This window comes from Gekko japonicus, unplaced genomic scaffold (assembly GCF_001447785.1).
Source record: "Gekko japonicus isolate JY-2015 unplaced genomic scaffold, Gekko_japonicus_V1.1 scaffold252, whole genome shotgun sequence".
In the NCBI taxonomy this organism is placed as follows: domain Eukaryota; kingdom Metazoa; phylum Chordata; class Lepidosauria; order Squamata; family Gekkonidae; genus Gekko; species Gekko japonicus.
In genome coordinates, this window is record NW_015163612.1 from 936,072 (window position 1) to 959,275 (window position 23,204).

The 23,204-nt window shown below is 41.7% G+C and overlaps 1 protein-coding gene across 1 annotated transcript in view; it reads right to left on the minus strand.

Moving 5' to 3' along the window:
• The window catches only part of CLVS2 (clavesin 2), a 74,724-nt gene extending 52,903 nt beyond the window's left edge, over positions 1-21,821 (minus strand). The window contains exons 1-2 of the mRNA XM_015407349.1: positions 21,433-21,821; positions 13,736-13,910 (exon numbers count right to left, since the gene is read on the minus strand). Of these exons, the coding sequence (XP_015262835.1) occupies positions 13,736-13,910; positions 21,433-21,821 (564 nt within the window). The remainder of the gene's footprint in view (positions 1-13,735; positions 13,911-21,432) is intronic.
• Between the last annotated feature and the right edge of the window lie 1,383 nt (positions 21,822-23,204).

The following is a 23,204-nucleotide window of genomic DNA, read 5'->3' on the forward strand; positions in this document are numbered from 1 at the left end:
CAGTAAGGAGTTGGAAGCCCCTTGTCCGTCTTCAGGTCCAGTCTTCAGGAGGATGTCAACAAGATCCTAGCAGCTGTGAAGCCTACCACTTGCCTCCTTGACCCGTGCCCATCCTGGCTCGTTAAAGCCTGCAGGGTTGGTATTCGGGTCCCCCTGGGAGAAATGTTCAACTTGTCCCTTTCTTCCAGGACATTCCCAGCAGGACTGGAGGAGGAAGTGGTTCATTTGCTCTTGAAGAAACCTTCATTGGACCCCGCAGTACTGGCCAACTACCGCCCAGTCTCAAATTTAGTGTTTCTGGGTAAGATAGTTGAGAGGGCAGTGGCTGAACAGCTTCAGGTCTTCTTGGAGCAAGGGTTCAAGGGATGATGCATTTATCCCTGACCCATTCCAGTCCAATTTCTGCCCTGGCCATAGGATGGAGATGGCGTTGGTCACCCTCACGGATGACCTCCGGAGACACCTGGATTGGGGTTGGTAAGTGCTGCTGTTGCTCTTAGATCTAATGGCGGCATTCGACATAGTTGATTATGATCTTATAACCCACTGCCACACCAACACAGGAGTACAGGGGACTGCCTTACAATGGTTTTCCTCCTTTCTCCATGGCTGGGGACAGAGGGTGGCACTTAGCAAGAGGGTCTCCCCACAATACCCACTGGAATGTGGAGTGCCACAGGAGGCAATCCTTTTGCTGATGCTTTTTAACATCTACATGTACCCCCTCGCCCAGTTGGTTCGCTAGGGGTGGGCTAAGTTGCCAACAATATGCTGTTGCTGGACGGCTGCCCAAACTCCGCCCCAGAGAATTTGGGCAGGGTGTTGGAATGCCAACTGCACTGGCTACCAATTGAGTAACAGATCTGTTTCAAGGCACTGGTGTAGACCTTTAAAGCCCTATGCAGCTTATCTGAGGTACCGCTTCTCCCCATATATGCCCCAGAGAGCCTTACGCTCAGTAGACCAGCACTTGCTGGTTGTCCCTGGCCCAAAGGACATCCACTTAACCTTGACCAGGGCCAGGGCTTTTTACACCCTGGCCCCGGCCTGGTGGAACATTCTCCTGTCTGAGGTCAGAGCCCTGTGGGACCTATTACAGTTTTGCAGAGCCTGCAAAATGGAGCTGTTCCGCTGGGCCTTTGGGTGAGGTGGTGGGTGTGCTATTATTTGGCCTCCCTTGCTAAAGCTTTCTATCTCTGTATGGCCCAAACTAAGAAGATCCCCATATTTTTTGGGTTTGGCCTAGATGCTTCAGTCACTTGAGATTATTATACTTTTCTAGTTATAGTGCTACCTGTCTTAAATTATTGTACCTTTTTGTGTTTTTTAAAAAAATGTTTTAGCTTTTAATTATGATTGTTTTAATGACTATGTAAAATTGTTGTTGTGATCTGCCCTGAGCCTGCTTGCGGGGAGGGCGAGATATGAACCAAAATAAATAAATTTACTTTTTTCTTTTTTGACCAGGAATCTGGATTTCAATCAGATTCACTGAGCATCCTCAATAACTGATGATACAAGGCCAGAGATTGACAACATTCTAGAAAAAGAGTGCTCAGCATGGCCATAGATGAACCCTGAAGATGCCTGGTCAATACTGATCAATTAATACCATATATAGTATGAGAATGCACCAATACTGGCATGATTCATTGTTAGTGTGTTAATTGGTTATTAGATCATCCTTCTATTTGTGTTTGTTTTTTGTATCACAGGCAATCCCCCTCATAAAATAATCAGATTTAAATTATGAAGAACCTGGAATTTTTTTTAAAAAAAATGTTTCCAGCCCACTGTCCTGGTTTCATAGATAAATCTGAAAACAAAAAAACAGGACACTGTATATCCTTTTTGTTTGATTTTATAATGTGGTTTAGTGACTAATATTGGCTTGGATGTGACAAATCCAGATTCAGATCCCTGCTCAGTTATGGGAAATTATCTTTCAGAATAACCTATCTATATGTTTAGAGACTTATTTATTTTAATATTTCTTGCAGTTCACATTAAGTCAGGAGTGCTAGTGAAGGAAAAGAAACGAGTGAGGTATTTCACTAGGTGACTGCCTGTACTATCCATGCTTTGTACCAAGTATTGCTGAGTTCAGCTTTGAACGAAGTGCTTTGCATTTGACTGTTTATTAGTTCTCATTCTCTTGAGAACTACATGCTCCAAGCCACTGCATTCAGGCAGAGGTGACCAAAAACTGCTTCTGTGAGGTAGCACTCCCTGCAGTGGCACAACAGGAACATTTTATTGCTGCTTTCTAGACTTGCTTGACATCATTGCATGGCAAGTCATCATATCTCCAATGGACAGTCCTGGAGAATGTTGATGCTCATACTGAGAAGCTCCACATGGCTGGGTTGAATGGTGTGAAAAGAAGTATTCAGTGGTTCCAAGCCATCACATGACATATTGTCATTTCAAAGTGATCTTCGGCAGTCTCCCTTTCAGGCTAAGGATTCAATAGCCAAACCTGACAAAATTCAAAAAAAACTAGAGCCAAGCTAAAGCAATAATTAAATAATGAAAGTTAATTGGCTATAGTATACAGAAGACATGAACCCCAAAACAGTATCTATATGATGAGGTTTCTCTCTTCCTCTTTCAACCCATCTTTTTAGTTCAGACACTACAGTGCTATCCTGAGCAGAGTTACAGCCTTCTAAGTCCACTGCAATCACTAGCATTATGTGAAGGTCAGAGTTTTAAAGGCTGTTTAAGAAGAGGCAGTGCCCTGCATAGCTCAACCAGAGTGGTCTCTACCCCACAGTGGTATTCTACTGACAGACTAAACTTGTAGCCTTCTAAATGGAATTCTTTCATATAATACCTCAGGGACACAAGACAAAAAAACCCCAATAACGTATTAAGGATGTTCAGTAACAAGACTTAAAACTATTCACAGGTAACACAGGGCTTTTACTGAATATATTAAGCTTTAATGTTTCAAATGTTAACCTTTAGAAGCACAGAACAGTTAACAGCCAAGCTTTTACTCTTGTGGTAAAGAATGGCCTTCCCTTAACCTCAGGATTCCCACAGAGTCAGTGTGAGCTTCTTCCTAAACTACAAACTGTTGGCCAGTTTCTCTCAGAAAGTAGGCCCTGAGACAACTTCAGTCTTGTGCCAAAGTATTTACTATGCTAGCCTGCTTTCCTACAAAAGTCTGACTCTAAGACTTGGTTCTCCCTCACTTAACATTCTGGAGATGCAAGCCCTGTCTCCACACATTCACTGGTTTAGTCTGCTTACACCCAAGGCAGGCTCTGAAATAGTCTCTCTCTCTCCCTCCCTCCCTCTAGTCTCTCTCTCTCACTCACTGTCTGAAGGTCAGACCCTATCTGACCCGAATTGACAATGTGAAAGCTTTTCCTCTCTCACTCCCCTCTCCCATCTGGCTTCCTCAGCCATCCATGCACCTCTATTGGATTTTAGCTGCTCTGCACAGGCACCAAACAGACATGCAGGGGATTGGTGGCTGACAGGAAGGGGCAGGACCTCTGCCCATTTGTCCCACCCTAGAAGGCTATAACTCTGCTCAGAGTGGCACTGTACCTGAAACAGGTCCAGTCAAACCTCAAAAGCATCATATTTCTGGAAAACAGGTCTCAAATAGCAAACATGGTCCCCAGAAAGCACTGCAGTCAGGATTCCAAAATTGTCTGGCCCTTCTGGGCCCTAAAGACGTCAGGCTGGCATTAACTAGGGCCAGGGCCTTTTCCGTAGCAGCTTCATGCTGGTGGAATGAACTTCCAGACAAGTCCCTGGGCCCAATACCATCACCGATAGCCTGAGTTCTGCCGACACTAAAATCTAATACCAACTGCATTTACTAGTTTGTTGATGCTACTCTGCCTTTGCCATCATTACTTAAACTGTTACTAGCACCTTATGTTGTGGTTTTAAGATTTTAATGCTTTTATTATATCACTGTTTTTAGCTGTTGCGTATATGTAAGCCGCCCTGAGCCTGCCCTAACAGGGAAGGCAGGGTATAAATCAAATAAAATAAATACAATAAATAAAAAGTGTGACAAGATTTCAAGAGTTCACTATTTCATCTTCCCATGCCCCCTAGAGCATCCCAGCTGTAGTCATGGTTCTCCCTTTAAAATAAACTATAACCAAACATGTGTGTAACATCCTTTTATACATAGCAATTTCTAACCCTAATAAAAATCCTTCCTTTTTCAAATGTGTCATGGAACAATCTGGTTTCTAGGCTGCCTTTATCTTAATTCACACATTCACTACATCACTTGACAATGCACAACTGACAGTGTAAACTGGCTCCTCAGCCAGCAATGTATTGGAGGTGTTGTCAGGTGCCATGAATGGTGTTTTATCCATGATAGCTGTTTCAGATGTGCAAATCCTCACTTGATATTGCTGTCATTGCTGCATATGTGAATTCAAAGCCACACTTAATCTTCAGTCAAAACACTATGAACATTTCAAGTCCAGGTAGACTTTCTTGGTGGGAAGTTACTACCAGAAAGAGCACATTTAAACAACATATTCCAGTTAATAGTGGCCAAATACATACGATTTAATCAAATATTCTTATGTCAATGTTCATCTAGAATAGATTAGTACACTCAATGCAGTTGAACAAACAACTAGGAAAAATGTATTCACCAGCACAACAAATAGTTACATTGTTTGAATGTAAATGGCTGCTTCTTTACACCATTTCTTTCTTCGTTGCTCAGCCTCATTGAACTACATAATTAAATCAACTGGCTGTAACGATCCATGTGATTTGTTTATGCAGGCCTGTGACAGGGTTGCCAACAATCTGGAGAAGAAAATGTCTTGCCCCTTTAATATAGGCTTAAGGTGTGGAACGGGCAGGAGAAGCTTTTTGCGGCACACAGTTAAATAGCATCACCTGCTAAGTAACATCCCATTAAGCCTATGTTAAAGGGTCAAGACATTTTTTTCCAGTTTGCTGGCAACCCTAGACATCATCAAGTCATATTTTGAAGGCTGTCCAGAAGCTGCAGTTGGTACAGAATGCTGTGGCCTGACTGGAGTGGGTTATGGGGCCCACATAACTCCAGACTTTTCCCATCTACACTGGCTTCCAGTTTGCCTCCAGGCTCCTTACTCTCTTACCCTCCTCACGCACAGGATTTCCCTTTTTTCTTCTTTCTTGCTGAGCAGCCCCTATATCTATTTTCTTCTTGTTTGTCTATGGCTGTCCCACCCAGTCTCTTTAATATAGATACAGGGCTCTTTTTGTAGAAAAGCCCAGCAGGAACTCATTAGCATAATAGGCCACATCCAACACCAGAAATCCATTAGCATATTAGGCCACACCCCTGCCAGCACAGCTCATTAGCACATTAGGACACACCCCCATGTTACCAGAAGTGTGGTTATCCAGCCACACCCACCTTTTGCTTGTTATTCTGTTTACCTTGTATGCACCTGTAACCGAGCCCCTCTCTTCCTGAGGGTCTCGTTCGGGTCTCCGCTCACGCGGATTCCCTCCTCCACCGCGGGCGGGCGGGACGCCCTCGGGAGCAACCCGAGGATGCGTCCGCCATTCACGGGAGCCAAACCGGAAGCCCCATTAAGCCTATGTTAAAGGGTCAAGACATTTTTCTCCAGTTTGCTGGCAACCCTAGATATCATCAAGTCATATTTTGAAGGCTGTCCAGAAGCTGCAGTTGGTACAGTGGGTCATGGGGACCACATAACTCCAGACTTTTTCCATCTACACTGGCTTCCAGTTTGCCTCCAGGCTCCTTACTCTCTTACCCTCCTCACGCACAGGATTTCCCCTTTTTTCTTCTCTCTTGCTGAGCAGCCCTATATCTATTTTCTTCTTGTTTCTTCTTGTTTGTCCCACCCAGTCTCTTTAATATAGATATAGATATTGATGCTGGCCCAACCCAAGGAACTGAGAAGAGACAAAAATCACCTTCTTATATTCAACTTCTGAAATGGCACATGAGGGGCGGCCCCTTTTGAAAGTTCAAAGCAACCAAAATGTTTTATTTAACTTAGAGGGGAAAAGGTCAGGTGGAATCAGGGGTAGGCTGTATGAGGTGAATTGATAATAAAACTGAGGTAACTTTGTAATCACACTAACTCCAGATAATTTGTAGCCAACAAGTGAGTGACCCCTGCTATTCAAAAAGTCTTTTAAATTTTTCAGGAGAGAGGGGTTTTTTTTAGTTTCTGCTTAAACATTCAAGCATACATTTCTGAGTTTCACTGTCTCAGAAAGTCTAGAAGGAAGGAACATATAACCAAGTTCCCAAAATCCTATATACCCAGACCAGGGATCACTTCTCTTTTAAGAGCTATCTCCCTTTTCACTGGGCAGGGATTACTTCTCTTAAGCAGAAGCACTTTCCCTTTCTGGCATGAATGGGGATCCTCTCTGATCCTCTCACTCCTTTTGCCTCCTTCCCAGTCCACAATCAGTACTTACCTATCTCTTCTCCAACTGTTCCCAACTGTCATTTCTTAACTGACTCTCTCCACAGGATTCCATTTGAACAGCCTGTGATTCAAAGGTTCTCAGACTCTGTTAGGCATTAACCCTTGATAGTCTGGCACAACTGCCTTCTCCAGTACAAACATACCCATACATTCCAGTCATCTTAAGTGGTCCTGCTTTGTTGCTTCCACCATCTGAAGCCAGACAGCTAGAAAGGGCTTTCTCAGTCATGGCACCAAAACTTGTCTATCTATTTTTTGTTTCATTTGGCATACCATAAATAACATTATTGGCCCTCCTCCCTGCTTCTGGTATTGTTTATGTGTTTTTATTGAATTATTTTATTATTTTAAATGTTGTTTTTAATTGTTCAAATGTTTTCAAGTTTTATGTGCTCCACCTAGGGTTTCCAAGTCCCTCCTGGCAACCAGCAGGGAATGGGGGGGACTAACCGGAAGTGGAAGGGACACTACGTTGATGGCAATGTAGTGATATCACTTTTGCCATGTACTGAAAGTGATGTCATCACTTTGTGATGCCATAGTGATGCTCTGGCATTTGAGCAAAAAATCTACGGTAAAAATGGCTTCTACTATAGAATTTTGCCCAGCTACCAGAGCATCACCATGACACTGCTGTTGTGATGATGTCACTTCAGGTACATGCTAGAAGTGACGTTGGCATGTCACCGATGATAATAGTCTGGGCCTCCCTCCTGCTCCTGGTAAGTCCCCCATCAGCCAGCTGATCAATGGCAGGGGGTAGGGCCTGACAGCGGGGGATCCCCTGTCTCCAGCAGGGGGGCTGGCAACCCTAGCTCCATCTTGGGGATCCTGATCAGGTGGAAGGCAGTATAAAAATATTTCATATAAATAAACAAAATATCTGCATTAGTGAGATCCTCAGCAAGAACTGCATGAGTTGCCACAGATGGTAAAATTAAATGACTGTATGTTACAAACATGGCAAAGGACAGTGAGGGCAAAGAAAATAGCATCTAAAAGAATAGCATTAAACCGGCATAAACATGTCTAAAATTTCCAGTAATGGAAGATGCTTTTCAACATTCACAAAAACAAATGAAAACTAGACAAGTAGTTTTGCCTCAACAATAAAATAAATGTATTTTTTCAAAATTAACAGTCTTTTGTCAAAGTTTATAACCTTCTGCAGCCATGATTATATAATGAGAATGGGGACAATTTAAGATGAGAAAATAACCTTAGTTCAGAACTACTAGAAAATTCTGGCAAACACTGCAGAAGTTGGCTATGTTATCAGAACACATAAAAGTTCACAGAGACAGTTATTAGTGTGCTTTACAGAAGTCATAAAAGCGTTTCAGTACTTAAAATGTAAGGAAATGAATGCATTTCCGTGTACAAAAGCAAACCAGCCTGAATAGTAAGTGACAAAAAAACTTCAACATTTGGATATAAAAAATTAAACTTCCCCTCAGGTAAGCATTTACTTTAATGAAGACAATTTTTCATTTATTAAACACCACATAAAGCACTTAGGCACCATGATACAAACAATTTAACAATACAAGAAAAGCACTTTAGCCTATACATCACGTTAATCAAGTCAGTAGTAAATGTCTAAGGAAAAAACACCTTCACATTAACTACCATTAAACATTAAGATGTCAGCCTTCTCTCAGAGGTAGCTACAGCATAGAATCACACAGCCATTTACCAGATGGTGGCCCCCTAACAATTCACCTTCTGCTGACTCTAACCTCACAGTAAACTGGTCTTTCAAAATCTCAGGAATTAGATGTGTGGTAACATTCAGCATATTGCGCGTTCTGAAATAAGCAATGTGAGTTTTCTGGAAACTTCAGAATTCAAAAACTTTCTGTAAAATCCTATGAAGTCCTAAGCAGAGGGTAAACTGACTTAGCTTGTTTATTTAGATATATACTTATTTTAAACATTCCTCGTGCTAATTTTATGTCCCAATAGCAACAAATACATGAACTGAAATATTTGACAAGGAGAAAATGAACAAACAAAACCCTAAACTTATCTTTGGATCCTACTGATCCCGACCAACTACCACTCGGTGTCAAACTTATCATTCCTGGGCAAAGTAGCTGAGAGCGCGGCGGTGGAACTGCTCCAGGTTTTCCTTGATGGCACCCCAGTCCTAGACTCCTTCCAATCTGGGTTCTGCCCCATCCATGGGATAGAGACGACACTGGTCGCCCTCACAGATGACCTTCACAGACAGCTTAATCAAGGTGGGTCAGTGCTGCTGATATTACTTGCCTTCTCAGCAGCATTTGACATGGTTCATTACAATCTGCTGATCCATCACCTCACCAATGTGAGGATTCAAGGAACAGCCTTGATCTGGTTTGACTTATTTCTCCAAGATCGGGGACAGAGGGCAGGGCTAGGGGAGAGGGTTTCGCCACGATACCTTTTGATATGTGGTATCCCCCAAGGGGCAATCCTCTCCCCAATGTTATATAAAATCTTTATGCTCCTCCTCACCCAGCTGGTGCAGAGTTTCAGCTAGGGTGTCACCAGTATGCAGATGACACCCAGCTGTATCTGTTGATGAGCAGCCAGCTGAATGCCACCACAGACATTTTGGGCGAGGGATTGGAGGCTGTGGTTGGTTTGCCAAAACAGAGCCAGCTGAAATTAAGTCAGTTTAAAATGGATGTTCTGTGGCTGGGCCAGGGGGATTCAGGGTTAGGGTGCCAACTCCCAGTTCTTGACAGTCTGCCTTTAACACCATTGCTGACTGTCAGGAGTCACACTGGGTGTGATTCTGGATGCCTCCCTCTCAGGTTAAGCAATTGCTCCCTTTCCTGTCTCTCCCTGACTTAGCCACAATGAATCACAAATGTAGTTAAACTGGTGTTTTACCACCCGTGCCAGGTTAAGCAATTGCTCCCTTTCCTGTCTCTCCCTGATTTGGCCACAATGATCCATGCAATGGTCAGCTCCAGATTAGATTACTGTAACTCACTCTACATAAGGCTACCCTTGAGACTGACCCAGAAGCTACAGCTGGTCCAAAATGCAGCTGTGCGTGTTCTTACAGGAACTTCCTTCAGAGTCCATATCCAACAGCACTGGCTCCAGGCTGCACTGCCAGCTGCACTGGCTCCAGGTTGAATACTGGATCAGGTTCAAGGCTTTGATATTAACCTTTAAAGCTCTAAATGGTCTGGTACCAGCATACCTTCAGGACTGCCTCTCCTAGTACATCCCTCAAAGACTGTTACGCTCCAGTGATAACAATTTACTGGTGATCCCTGGCCCAAAGAGTGTCTGGCTGTCCTCAACCAGAACCAGGGCTTTTTTGGCCCTGGCTCTGACCTGATGAAAGACTCTGCCAGGTGAGATTTGGCCCTGAGGGTTCTGATGCAGTTCTGCAGGGCCTACAACACAAGAGTTGTTCCTCCAGGCCTGTAGCTGAGGGCAGTGATGGCTCTTCCATCTTAGATTGGCCTCCTTTGGCAGATTTTAGGATATTTAATCTCCCTCCCAGGATAAAAAGCACTACGTTATGCCCTTTTCTATGCCATCTATTAGCTGTTATTGGCTGTTGTTATCTTATTGTATTATAGAATTGTACTGTATGGAATGTTTTATGAATGTTGTTACCTGCTCTGAGCTCTATTGTATTGAGCTATAAATCGAATGAATGAATGAATGAATAAAAATCTTCAAATTAATTTAAATATTTATATAGAAATTATTTTACTGGACTAATACTTGTAAAACTATACTTGTAAAACTATACTTCCTTTATATTGTTTAAACCTAAGGAGAAAAGAAAACAAAGCACTGCTGACACATTAGAAAGCAGTTAGTTAGCAGCCATGTCAACCCAAAAGCAAAATCTAAAAAAAAAAAAAAACACAGTCCTCATGACACACTTGAGGATGTGATTCTTCAGTTACCTGTTTCAACACAATAACTCTCATCCATGGAGGTCACTGTGGCTCCTTATCACTTCCATTACTTTTCTTTTAATTTGACCCACACAATCAGTTGAATTCAAAACCTGATCCTTATTTTATTTTAATAATGATATGAATTAGTGATTTTATGCCCTTCCCCCAGTTTACAGATCAGAAAAACATACATGTACTCTCCCATATAACTGCTATGGGTAATTACCTGAATTACAACTTTGAAACTATTCAGTTTGTACTGCCAACAGTGTCCATTCATTTTTAAATTTCATGAAGCAATGCATTCTTAGAAATGAAAATTTTTCCAAAGGAAAATAAAGATCTGGAAATTTTTCCTGAAGATTTTCTGTTTTGTTGGTTTCCACAGAATATTTTCAGTCTTACCTCTTTGCCTGAAGCTACAATTACAATAGCCCTGTTCATGTTACCGTGAATGTACATACATCCTGCCTGTAGGTAAGTACATCAGTTTGTTAAAAAAGTACATCAGTTTATTAAAAAATAGCCAATGTGTATTCACTTTACAAATAAAACAGGGGACCAGAACCTGGAAAAATGTGGGATTTCAATCACATGCATTGAATGTAACATGAAAACTATATGTATGAATTAAAAAATAGAGTACACTGTATGTGGACTGTACCTGCAGCTACTGTAACTCATGAATTGAACTAATAGGAAAACAGGATTGCAGAAAGAGTTAAACTGCCATGCTTTCCTGGCATTGTTGTTCTGATCCATTTTATAAAGCCCCCGTCTGAACGCACCCATGAATTGGACTAATAGGAAAACAGGACTGCAGAAAGAGTTAAACTGCCATGCTTTCCTGGCATTGTTGTTCTGATCCATTTCATACATACCCAGTAAAAGGGGCAGAACTCACCATTTGAGAAAAAATTATAACGCATGCCAAGTCCATGGTGGCTGCTGGCAGGCAGGGTTGCCAACTCTGGTTTGGGAAATTCCTGGAGATTTGGGCCTAGAGCCTGGGGAAAGCAAGGTTTGGGGAGAAGAGGGACCTCAGCAGGGTATAATGCCATAGAGTCCATCCGCCAAAGCAGCTACTCTCTCTAGGAGAACTACTGATCTCTGTTGTCTATAGATCAGTTGTGATGCTGAGAGACCTCCAGGCCCCAACTGGAGATTAGCAACCCTGTAGCAGAGTGAGGAAATTCCATTCCATTTTACATTTTATCAGTGGGGGAGAACCCCTCACCATAAAGACAGCAGTTCCCATGGTGAAAATAATGTCTAAACTGGCCCAGAGATATCATTAAGCCCAGTGGTGGCCACATAAAAACTCACTGTGTTAGATACTTATCCATCAGATACTTATCCATCATGCTTCAGTGAAAGAAGATGGGTAAAGACCAAAACCCCATTCCCAGCCACAAAACATGTCTATCCGCAATGTCTCTTCTCCATACCACACAAACCAACTGCCTTAATTTAACCAACAATGTACTACAGCCAGAGATGAGACACATCACAGATCGGAGTCTGCAGATCCAGTCACTCCAAATGACTCAGCCATATGAGCTGAATGATGTATGGAGAATGGACATATGAAAGAACTACAAAATTAATTCTACAGAATGGTGCAACCTATGGTAGATATCATACGATTATTTACTGGGATCTTAGAGTATCCCAGTTTGGTGTCATCACTTTGCTAAAGCAACAACTTACACATAACTTCTAGTCCTACTACCGTGCTAGTTTAGTAAGGAGGTCCCATCTCTCCTTCATAAAAATTCATAAAGCAAGTTTTCTGTAAAGTGGTAAGGAATTAGACATAAGCATTTACAACTGGAACTCTGTGCAGTTCTAGATTCAAGTAACCAGGCTACTATATATGACAGGTGTAATGTACATTCTTTAACACATTAACAATAAACAAAACTGAGCTTTCCTTTAGAAATAGAAATATTAAGCAATTGAAGCCACCTTTGCTTAAAATTAAACAAAACAGAAGTACGTTCTGCATTTATTGACAACTTTCTACCTATAACACTATCACATTATTTCCAGAAGATCTTAACTATACTTTCTTTTCTTCTTTAGTAACAGATTTTATTTTTATAAAGACAAACATAAAGGCAATCAAAGGACTCCCACACACTTGCTGCTGCTAGCGGGGAGTCCCTTGCAAGCCCCCTGCACTGTGCTCCTCTACGGAGAGCTCAGTGGAGTTTGGAAACCCTCAAACTCCTCTAAAAAACCGTCAATTCAGCTGGCACACAGGAGATCTTCCCTGTGTCGACTGTTCTCGCCACGCCGCCACCACCACCCCATCAACTATGTATTATACTTTTATAGGGTTACGGTTGCTCCACTCAGATCACATACTTACTCACCCACATATACACATACACAAACACACACAATGTTGTCTCAAAAGCTCCCTCACGTTCAATAAGCACCAAGCTTCTTTTGGTTTTTTTCTACCCAATAAAAAGAAATGGTAGAATTATTTATTTATTTAGGGGGGGAAATTATGCCACCTCTCCAGGAACCTGCTTGAAGTGACTTAAGAATAAAAATAGTAAAAAACAAAATATATTAAAATCCAGCATTAAAAATCCAGCCCAGCATCACAACACAATCACTGGCAGCTTAAAATAACATTTTCCAGACTAAAATACAATTAAAAGATCAGCCTCTTAATTAAAAGCCTGGGTGAACAGAATCCTAAAGCCCGGGAGAAAAGAATCCTAAACAAAGTTACATCCTTCAATGGACGTACAAGGGTGTAACTCTGTTTAGGATTGCACTGTAAGCCTTCTCAGTCCTTTCCGAAGCTCATCTTTTGTGTTTTTCTCTTATACCTTCCTTATATACGCCTCTAAAGAACTTAAATAAAACCCAGCTTTCAAACCACCACTGAATTATTCCACTACCTCTTATTAGATATTGCTTTGTACCACCACAACAGGGACATCAAGTGGAGGGACCATACACTACAGCATATACAGCAATTTCTATAACCCAATGCTGTCTCCTTTTGAAAGATTTTGCTCCAAGCCCTCCATGATAATGTAGAACTCATAGACTGAGGCAATCAACAAGCCTAAGAGCACTGTAGGCTCAACCTTTCACAGATGTAAAATACATAGCCCGAACCATGTGTTCATCAAACTGACATTTCCTCAGTTCAGTCACAAATTAGGAAAATGGCACACAGAGAAATAGCAGAATATCATTTGAATCAACATCCCCTTCCTTTGCATGTTCTGCATAACCTGATTTTTAGATTGGAACCAACAGAAGCATAATCCCAGCTGTTCAGACAAAAAAAATGACGGTCAGATGAAAAATACTTTAGAAGAATTTTACCTGAAGGCCTTCTATGGCTAATCGAAGCATACTTGGTGTCAGTTTAGAAGCCTGCTTGAAAGTGAAATTGCTCCAGTCAATAATTAAAACAAATCCATTCACTTGAAGCTCTGGATCCTCAATCATGGCTTCTAATGAAAGAAGTATGGCTCGTAATATATCCACCAAGGTATATCTGTCAACATATAAGAGAAGGGGTTGGGTTAAAGCTAACCAAAAGTGTTTGGATGCTAGAAGAAACATGTTGTTTTGCTATCAACTGCCCCAATGTAGCAGCTTCCACACAAGCTGGATAATGTACTTTCAGTGCACTTTAGGAGTTGTTCTCAAGTGCATTTCCCTTTTTCCACACAGGAAAATCTAACTGCATTATCCAATGTGAATGAAAGCAGTCTGTGAGAAATGGATGTGATAAATTATGCAACATTGGTTTTACCAGACAGGGAACTAGGTCACATCCTAGCATGGTAGTCAACCCAAATAAAAAATTCTATGTCTGAGCCACTATAGTAGTCTTTTTTGAAGAATGGCAAAGATTCCCCTGATCATCCATACCTCCCCATGATTGAGCTACCACAAAACAGATTTCATTACCTACCACAAGATAGCAGCAACACTGGCTACAGTCCCACGCAGTTCAACCGCCTAAAGCTTTTTGAAGTCAATGGGATCACAGCAACCTAACTGTTTGTGGGATTGCAGTACAGGCCACTAGAAAACCCTGTTTATCCAAAATGACTTATTAAAACGATTTGAAAATAGTAGGTAATATGCAATCTCTGTGGGACACCTAATTTAAAAAAATAAATAATGGAGTATTCTTCCAGGCTTATATAACATTAACTAAGCAAGCTGCATTTCACAGAAGTACAGAAAATTTAAAACAGCATTCCAAAATATAGTTTAGGTCAATACTGCGGTGCTGGAACCTTTACCCACAATAAGAGTTGAAATTGCAGGTTTTACAAATTGAAGCTTTTGTTTTCAAAGTGTCAGCATCAAAGCATCTGTCAAATGAACTACGATTAAAAACTCTGCATTAAAGTCTCCACACAGCAAGGAACTATTTGCATAAAAGCTCATCACAAATTCACTCTAGACCTGCAGTATCCAATATTTCACCTCATCATTATTGTTATTCATGTTGGCAGCACAGCAGGGGAGATCAACATAAACCTGAAGTACTCTGTCACAAGCCTGTGAAGGTACATTAACTTACTACAACACATGCTCCAGTACACTTTGAGAACTTGAAACATATGCATTAAGGAGATTGGAAATGATGTTTTGGCATACATTTTAAATTAGCTGAAATTTCTCATTTTTAAGTCTTATCAAATTGTTCTTTTGAAAATTTCCTCTGAAAAACTTAAATCCTGTTGAGTTATTTGAATTGCAGAGTAGCTGTGTTAGTCTGTCAAAACAAAATAAAACAAAAATCTAGGGGCACCTTAAAGAATAACATATATTTCAATATGAACTTTTATGGGCCACAGTCCACTCTATCAGACAGATATGTGATGGAAAACAGGACTAGGACATTTTATGGGACAGGCTGGGGGGGGGGGAGTCAAGGTTTGGGGTGAATTACACAATAATCCTTTCAAGTGTAAATCTTCATGTAAGTGGGAAAAGGAAATTCCCCAAAACAGTTCTCTATCACATATCTATCTGACAAACTGGGCTGTGACTCACAGAAGCTCATATTGAAATAAATGTTGTTAGTCTGTCAAATGTCACCACACCGTTGCTTTCTTAAAAGGCAATAACAATAAATATACCAGTGCAGTGATTTTACATACTTTCCTTCTTAACCCAGCAGCATTCATAGGGTGACTGGTTAAAAACTTAATAAGGAGAACATACACCCAACTTTTTCCAAAGCAAATTCAGTGTGAATTTTTTTCTAAAATCTGTTTCAGATCTAACCAAGTCTTGCTGGATCTCCATGTCAGCTTTGCCAGCACAGCTAAAATACCACCCATCAAGTTCACAGTACACATATTTATTTTTTTAAAAAGTCTCCTTCGTATTTTGTCCATCAAGTTCACAGTACACATATTTATTAAAAAAGTCTCCTTTGTATTTTCTCCATACATTATTATTGTCTCCTGATATGAACCTGTGTGGCATATGCATGCCTCACAACAGGTCTCCCAGCCATCCTCCTCCTCTCTGAAGAACAAAATCACTCATGGCCTGGGCCTCTTCCATTGCTGTGTTTCTGCTAAGGAACAGCCTCCCAAAATGGGGAAGGGTGGGCACCTTTCCTCAGGACCTTCTAGAGAAGTTGCAGAATGGCACTATTTAAGAGAACTTATAGAGCACATTAAAGGTTATAGATCTGGTCCCTGGCTTATGTACCAACCTAAGCAGTTATACCCTTCCAACACCGTTGACTTCAATGGACTTAGACAGGTGTAGCTCTGCTTAGGACTGCATTGCCAATGATGTGCTTGACTGATTTTAACAGATGACTATTTTTATAATCTATTATCGTTACCTGCTTTGGGTCCTGACCTTGTCAAGAGAAAGCTGAGTTATATAAATATGATTAGATAGATGATAGATAGATGATAGATTGATTTATAAATAGACAGACGGATTCTTCCATTCTGTTCTCTTATAATTTATAATGCTCTCTTATAATTTATAATGTGGCATAAGTGTTTGTTACGCATCAGGCAATCACTTATTTAATTAGGACCAAAAAATGATCAGTCTCCACAGCCCAGTTTATAACATAACAGCAAACAAATTTAGTAAGAAATTTTCTTAATGCTGGAACAAATACAACCATTCCACCGTTGTGTTACAATTAATACTTTTAAATTAACTGTTGAAAAGTAGGCCAATGTCTGAATTCCTTCAACATTCCTGGGTGATATTTTTATCTCTCATGCTCTGTAACAGTGGGAAGCTAAGGAAATTATTATTCTTATTGGCAATATCACCATCATCACTGTCTACCAATATTTCATAACTGATTGCTTTAACAATTACAGATTTTATATCAGCTGACCACTAATTAGCGACAAGCAAAACAATTTTACAACATTTATATTTTCTGCAAAACATAATATGTGAATACGGTATTATAAAAGAAGACTTTTTATACCCCGTTTTTCTGTACCCTAAGGAGTCTCAAAGTGGTTTACAATCACCTTCCCTTCCACTCCCCTCAACAGCCACCTTGTGAGCTAGGTAGGGCTGAGAGAGTGCTGAGCGAACTCAGTGACTGGCCCAAGGTCATCCAGTAGGCTTCATGTGCAGCAGTAGGGATTCAAACTCATGTCTCCAGATTAGAGTCTATCACTCTTAACCACTACACCATGCTGACTCTCTGTACATAGCAGTGTCAAGATCTGTACGCAATAATTTAGCAAAGGGATGCAACAAAGAAAGGCTGTCCATGTTTCTACCTTGATAAATGCCATTTTAACCACAGGATCTCTGGATTTAGGGTATTACGTAAATTTAGGATTTTAATATTCTATATCTCTAAGGCACTGCAAACTTAAAATGACATCTATTTAAGTGGAAGCATGGCTGGCTTCCCTTTGCTACTTTCCCTGTCAACGACTTTCATGTGGTTCAAAGTAAGGAGTACTCAGTTTGCCTCATATGACATTACGTGTGGCTTAAAGCTGTTCCCAGCGGTTCACAGACAAAATCCTGGAGATATCTTCTTCCTTCATCCACTATCACTATCCTCTAGTTTTCTCAAAGGAAACATAGAAGATATCCAGAAAAGCCTTAAGAATCATCGGAACATGTACAAAACCTGTTTTATATCCAGATGACTTCAATCAAACTTCATTTTATGACCTCTCATGGGTCACATTTATGTACTCAGTAGTGTATAACTAATTTCTACAGACAATCTAGGATTCATGATTAATTTAACTGTGCCTAGTGTCTCCTCTTTATGTGTGTTAGAAAAAACAACAAAGAACACCTTGTCTTCTTCCATTTCTAAAATATTTTTTTAAGATACGCTTACCCTATAGTGGCTATAGCCCATACAGGCAGCAAGCAATGTTCATTCACGTTGATTCCAATTCTCAATACGGATTTAAAAGGAAATTCACAGATTGAATTACTTACACTGGTGTAGTGTAACCTCCATAGTACTAATTAAACTTTTATGTCACCATTTATCCAAGAAATGCAGGACACTATGTATTCCTCTCCTCCCCCTCATGCATCCTCACAACAACCTGTGATGTAAGTTAGGTTGAGGGAAGGAGACTGGTCCAAGGCTAGCTAGTGATATTTGAGATAAGGTGGTGATTTGAACTTGGGTCTCTGCAGCCTAACCGCGTAGGAACACGGTTACACTTTCTTGGGGCTGCACCAATGTAAATGGTGTACTTCTGCCCAACTAAAATTTCTTTCTTGGAAAACTGAACTGATGGATTTTGCTTCACCTCCAGGGCTATGTATTTCAATATAGTAAAAAAGTGCAGAATAGACACAGAATTGGTATAACATACCAGATTCAGTATCCTAAGAACATACTTACACTGACAGTGTAATCCTGCATCCGATAAAAGATTGTTAAAACACAGGAAACCATAAAGTGCCACAGCAGTTTTTGTGTTCTTATGGCCAGGTAATATAATGGATCCACTTCTACACTCCCCCACCCCACCCGAATTATCAAGCACTTTTACAGCACCCTGGTAAATGAACTGTTGCTTTGTTCTGTTCTGTCATGCTGGCTTTTCATCATGGCACCTGAACCTATCTTACTGAAAGATCTGATCATGGCCTTTTCATGTAACATGTAGTTTGTCTCTCACCAGAAGATAGCTACACTGTAGTGTAATAGCCATTAGTGGCTATTAGCCACAAGGTATAGATAGGAACTCTTGGTCTGGGACAAATGATGCACTGTAGCCTTGGTGCTTGGGGAGGGGCAACAGTGGGAGGGCTTCTAGTGTCCTGGCCCCAGTGCTGGACCTCCTGATGGCACCTGGTATTTTTGGCCACTGTGTGACCCAGAGTGTTGGACTAGATGGGCCATTGGCCTGATCCAACATTGGCTTCCCTTATGCTCTTATGTACCTTATAGAGAGACCTAAGCTGCATATGATCTTCCAAACAGAGTCTTCTTACATCTTGTTATTTACGTATCTCTGGTTTTGGTCTTGCCCATGTAAAACTACCGTGTTTTTCCCAGCAGGAAAATGCCTTCCCCCCACTCCCAGCACTGAGTTCCAGTGATGGAAGAAGCATCATCTCTGAATTTCAGGCCATCATGAAGCTGTCAGTCTCATGAACTTACAGTAGCTATTTTCATGCTGCCTATCAAATATATTTTCCCCCAATCAACTCGTGAGTTTAACATTCAGCACAAGGACAAGTATTTTTTTTCACACACCCAATTTTTAATTTCTTTAATTGGGCTTGATACTAATTGGAGTTATGCAAATCACAAGTGAATAGTGGGGGGGTGTAAATTGTATATACTGTGGCTCTCATTTATTTTAGAATCATCACCTTCTCAATACCTTATGAACTTGCTGACAATTACACATGCATATTGAATTTAGAGACAGGCAATGCAGCACCATTACCTTAATTAAGGAAAGATATTAAAAGCTGAGTGATGGAGCACAAGCAGTTGAGTTTACCTGATTCTGCAAGAAAAAAGTATAATACTCCAGGAAGCAGTTAGTATACTGGTAATCCTGAAAGATGCTGAGTGCTCAGGCTTGTCTTTAGAGGGACAACCAAGTGTTCATTTCTTTTGAGGGCACAACTGCTTGCAGAACGAAGACAGTTAAGTGTATCTCCCTAATGTACATTCAGTTCCAGCAGGTCATGTGTTCCTGTCATGTCAGCCCAGGCTAGTCCCTTGCCTGTCCCCAGATGCCCACCAGACAAGGAATAAGCACAGTCCATGCAATCTGTACGCTACACAGACTCAGTTAAGTTCTCCCTGCAGGATCTTAGTAAATTATAGACATTTCTTTTTGGCTGAATATTCAATTTCTTGCTGCGAGATAGGCTCTGCCTCTGCTCTTATTTATAATTTAACTGTGTTTTTATTGCATTGTTGCATCTTGGGCTTTACTCTGGGAAAGCACCTATTTTAATGATTAATACACTGGCAGAAGTCATCATTGCAGACTGTGAGATAAAGTGCTTACTTTTCAAGGTACCTTTAAGTGTAATGAACCACACATACAGGACACATTGACTCATGGAGTAATATTTTGCCACAGTACTTAAACAGTCAGCATACGTCACTTTACCCACTATCTTCAGTTGATTCAGGAAAGGTCCTTTTCAGCTGATACCTCTGTGGTAACATTTTGCCCTTTTGTGTACTTTTGCCCTACTGTGGTTGGTTCCCATGTTGCATTTTTAACATCTGAAGCTCTGCTTCATGAGGGCATTTCCCACACCCATCTCGATGTACTCCAATGAAAGCAGAAAACTGGGCTGAGAAGTATCCATGTGATCTGGACAATCCATGGGATGTTTACCCACAGGTGTTGCTAATACAGTGTGCGAGAGGACCAAAGGGATGTGCCTACCGAACCACAAAAGAAACCTCTGAGCTGGTCTAAAGTCATGGAGTGGATTTGTAGACTGAATTTTCTATGCATTCCCTTGGCCTGGTGATATGCAACTCCTGATGTGTAGAAACACAAAAAACTACTTTCTCTAACCCACTGTGCAATCTTAGGCAACTCAAAGCACCTTCCTAAAGAGAGCTACACCCTTGATATACTGAAATCAATGGATTCTGGAATCCAAGCTCTGCTTATAAATCACTGTCACAGTTCCTCTTAGTACCCATACTTCTCCTTCAAGGATTTGGGTTAACATATCTTGGTTTATACCAATAACTAGTATAAATGTTGGGATGCTGAAATCTCATCAATGCAATAAATCTCATCATAGCCCCTTTGAACACATATAGTTTTCCTATTGTAATCTCTTCTGGAGACTGCCGTCCTCTAAGTATGGGAAAAGAATACAGCATGCCCCCAAACATTTATCTTGGTAGTAAGAGCTGGGACATAGCAACTATCTGGAAAGTGTGGGTGACAATCAAATGAGTTCTATCAAAAGTCACACTCTGTTTCACACTGTTTGTGCCACAATGACTGTTTAAGACAAGTAAACAAAGCTACATATGATAAATGTCAGTACAAATGGACAACATCTGAGAACCGGCAAAGGCATTATTGTTCTGCCCAGTAAACCAGACTTTAGCTTGGACCTTCCAGCGTACGTTGGTAGGTGAGACTTAATAGAAGTGAGGGAAGAACAATAATGTGGAGGGTGCGAGTAAAGAGTCTGTTGTACTGCTTGTCCCATGCTGCATCATTTTATGACCCAAGCAGGCCAGGGGAAATTACGAATCAGCATGTGTTCATTTTCCCTACCACTGAGATGTAAATTTGGAAAGAACTTCAAGAACATCTGCCTAATCCTCCACTAGGAGATACCTAGACTGAATTAGATTAGGTAAATCATCAGAATTACAATTTTCTACAAAATTGAGAAACAAAGACGGTGCCCTATGCCGGAATGAAATATTATCATCATAACTTCATCATCAGGACACAACCCTTCAGCTACTTCCATACAGTTTGCAGTGCTGTGGTAAATTTGCATGTGTATCTCAACCTACCCCAGCTTCCCACAACACGTTAGAACCTAAACTCTGCCTTTACCTGCTTTGGTCCCAGTTGGCAGCAAAGAGGACCAGGATCTTCCTGCCATAATGGTCAAGGTTGGCCAGCCCTCCTGGGAAGCCATCCTTAAGTGCCTGCTTGATGCCCGGGTCAGTGGCTTTGAAGCTCTTGAACATATCCAGGTTCTGCTGCCGATACTCAAAATACTGGGCCAACAAGCGAAATGCTTCAAAATGCTGGAACTTTCTGGCTCGAAGGAAGCGAAGAATGAAGGCATCATCTGTGCGGAGGAAACCAATGTCTGGCCGAGTGATCACCATGTCCCGTACCTCCTGGATGTCCTGATGAAGAGTGTCCGGGTTCTCATTCAGTTCTAGTCGGGCTTTCTCCAGGGTTTCTGGGGACAGACCTGCCTGCAAATGAGTCATTGTGCCAGTCTGTCCAATGTTGCTTCCTCCACTTCTCTCTGAAGGAAGGAAGAATATAAACCCCAAGTGTACGAGAATCTCTGGTGTGCTGATCCTTCTTTTCTATTTTTAAGGGAACCTTCTTTTTCCAGAATTCAGTGAATTTAATGTTCCTTTACCTTATAGCATGAATCTCTTCAGTAAAATCACCTGGTGCCTTCTGATCTCAAGAACTCCCTCAATTTTTGTCTGCACTTTCCATGGCAAGTGTTCACATGTACAATGACCCCGCTAAACTTCTGCTTCTTTTGCTGACCACAAGTTGCTCCCACTTCCAGCACCCATCAATGGCTCAAAGCTGCAGTAAAACTAGAGCCAGCATATAAATGCACCCAACTGATCTCTTTCTGCCGCAATTGTCTGTTGATTGACAGAAGTAAAGGCTCTGCAGGGCCCCAAGTAGATGGTCTTCTTATAATCCCCTCAAGCAGCGGAATTCACACCTGCCCCCACGGTACTGCCCTATTAAGTAGGCATTTCAGCTGGGTAATTAAATGCCCTGATCAGCAGGTGCCATGAAGCCCCATAATGGCAGAGAGCAAGGCCAAACAGCCAAAGCGGGACTCTCCCTTAGATCACGGAGAACGTTGATAGATATTGGGTTTAATTTGGATTTTAATACCCCCCCCACTGCTCTCTGATAAACCAGTGATCTCACCCTGCTGCAATAGCTGTAGAAAAGATAGAGATCAGTAAACGAAAGGGTAGCTCAAAGCTCCCAAAAGGGATTTTAAAGAGACTCGTGCATTTAAAAGTCAACCCATGTAAGGGTTCAAGAAGCATGCAGTTGGGGTGTTTTTTTTAAGGGGGGATCTTGTTCGCAGCCTTTCCTTTTAGCCCATGGAGCCTGGGGTGGATTGCCCCTCTTCCCCTCCTACACGCACAGTGATCTCATCTAGTACCAGCAAGACTGTCGTATGTCCCTCTCTTGGTTCTCCGGTCTTCTCCCACCTGCTTCTTTCCCCCGCTGAGAGGAAAGTGTGGACTCAACCGTTTTGCAGACACCCACACCAGCAATCCGCCAGAAGAAAACGGGGGGGGGGAGGAACAACAAACCACCAAGTAAATCCTACCAGCCGAGCAGGCAAAACATACACAAGGCAATGCGGCACCTTTCGGCATCCATCAGCTACAGCAACTCCTTCTGCTGGGAGGCGGCAAGGCAGAAGCGGGCAGAACGAAGCGAGCTAGCCAAGGACATGCCCATGTGGGCTCCGGTCCCCACCCCGTACCCCGCGCTCCTTCTCGCCCTTTCACCAGTGGCTGGTGCCGTCTGACCGCGGACAAGGCGTGGAGCAGGCGGGGGGTCTCCTCCGAGAGGAAGATGGAGCTGGGCGTCTGCCG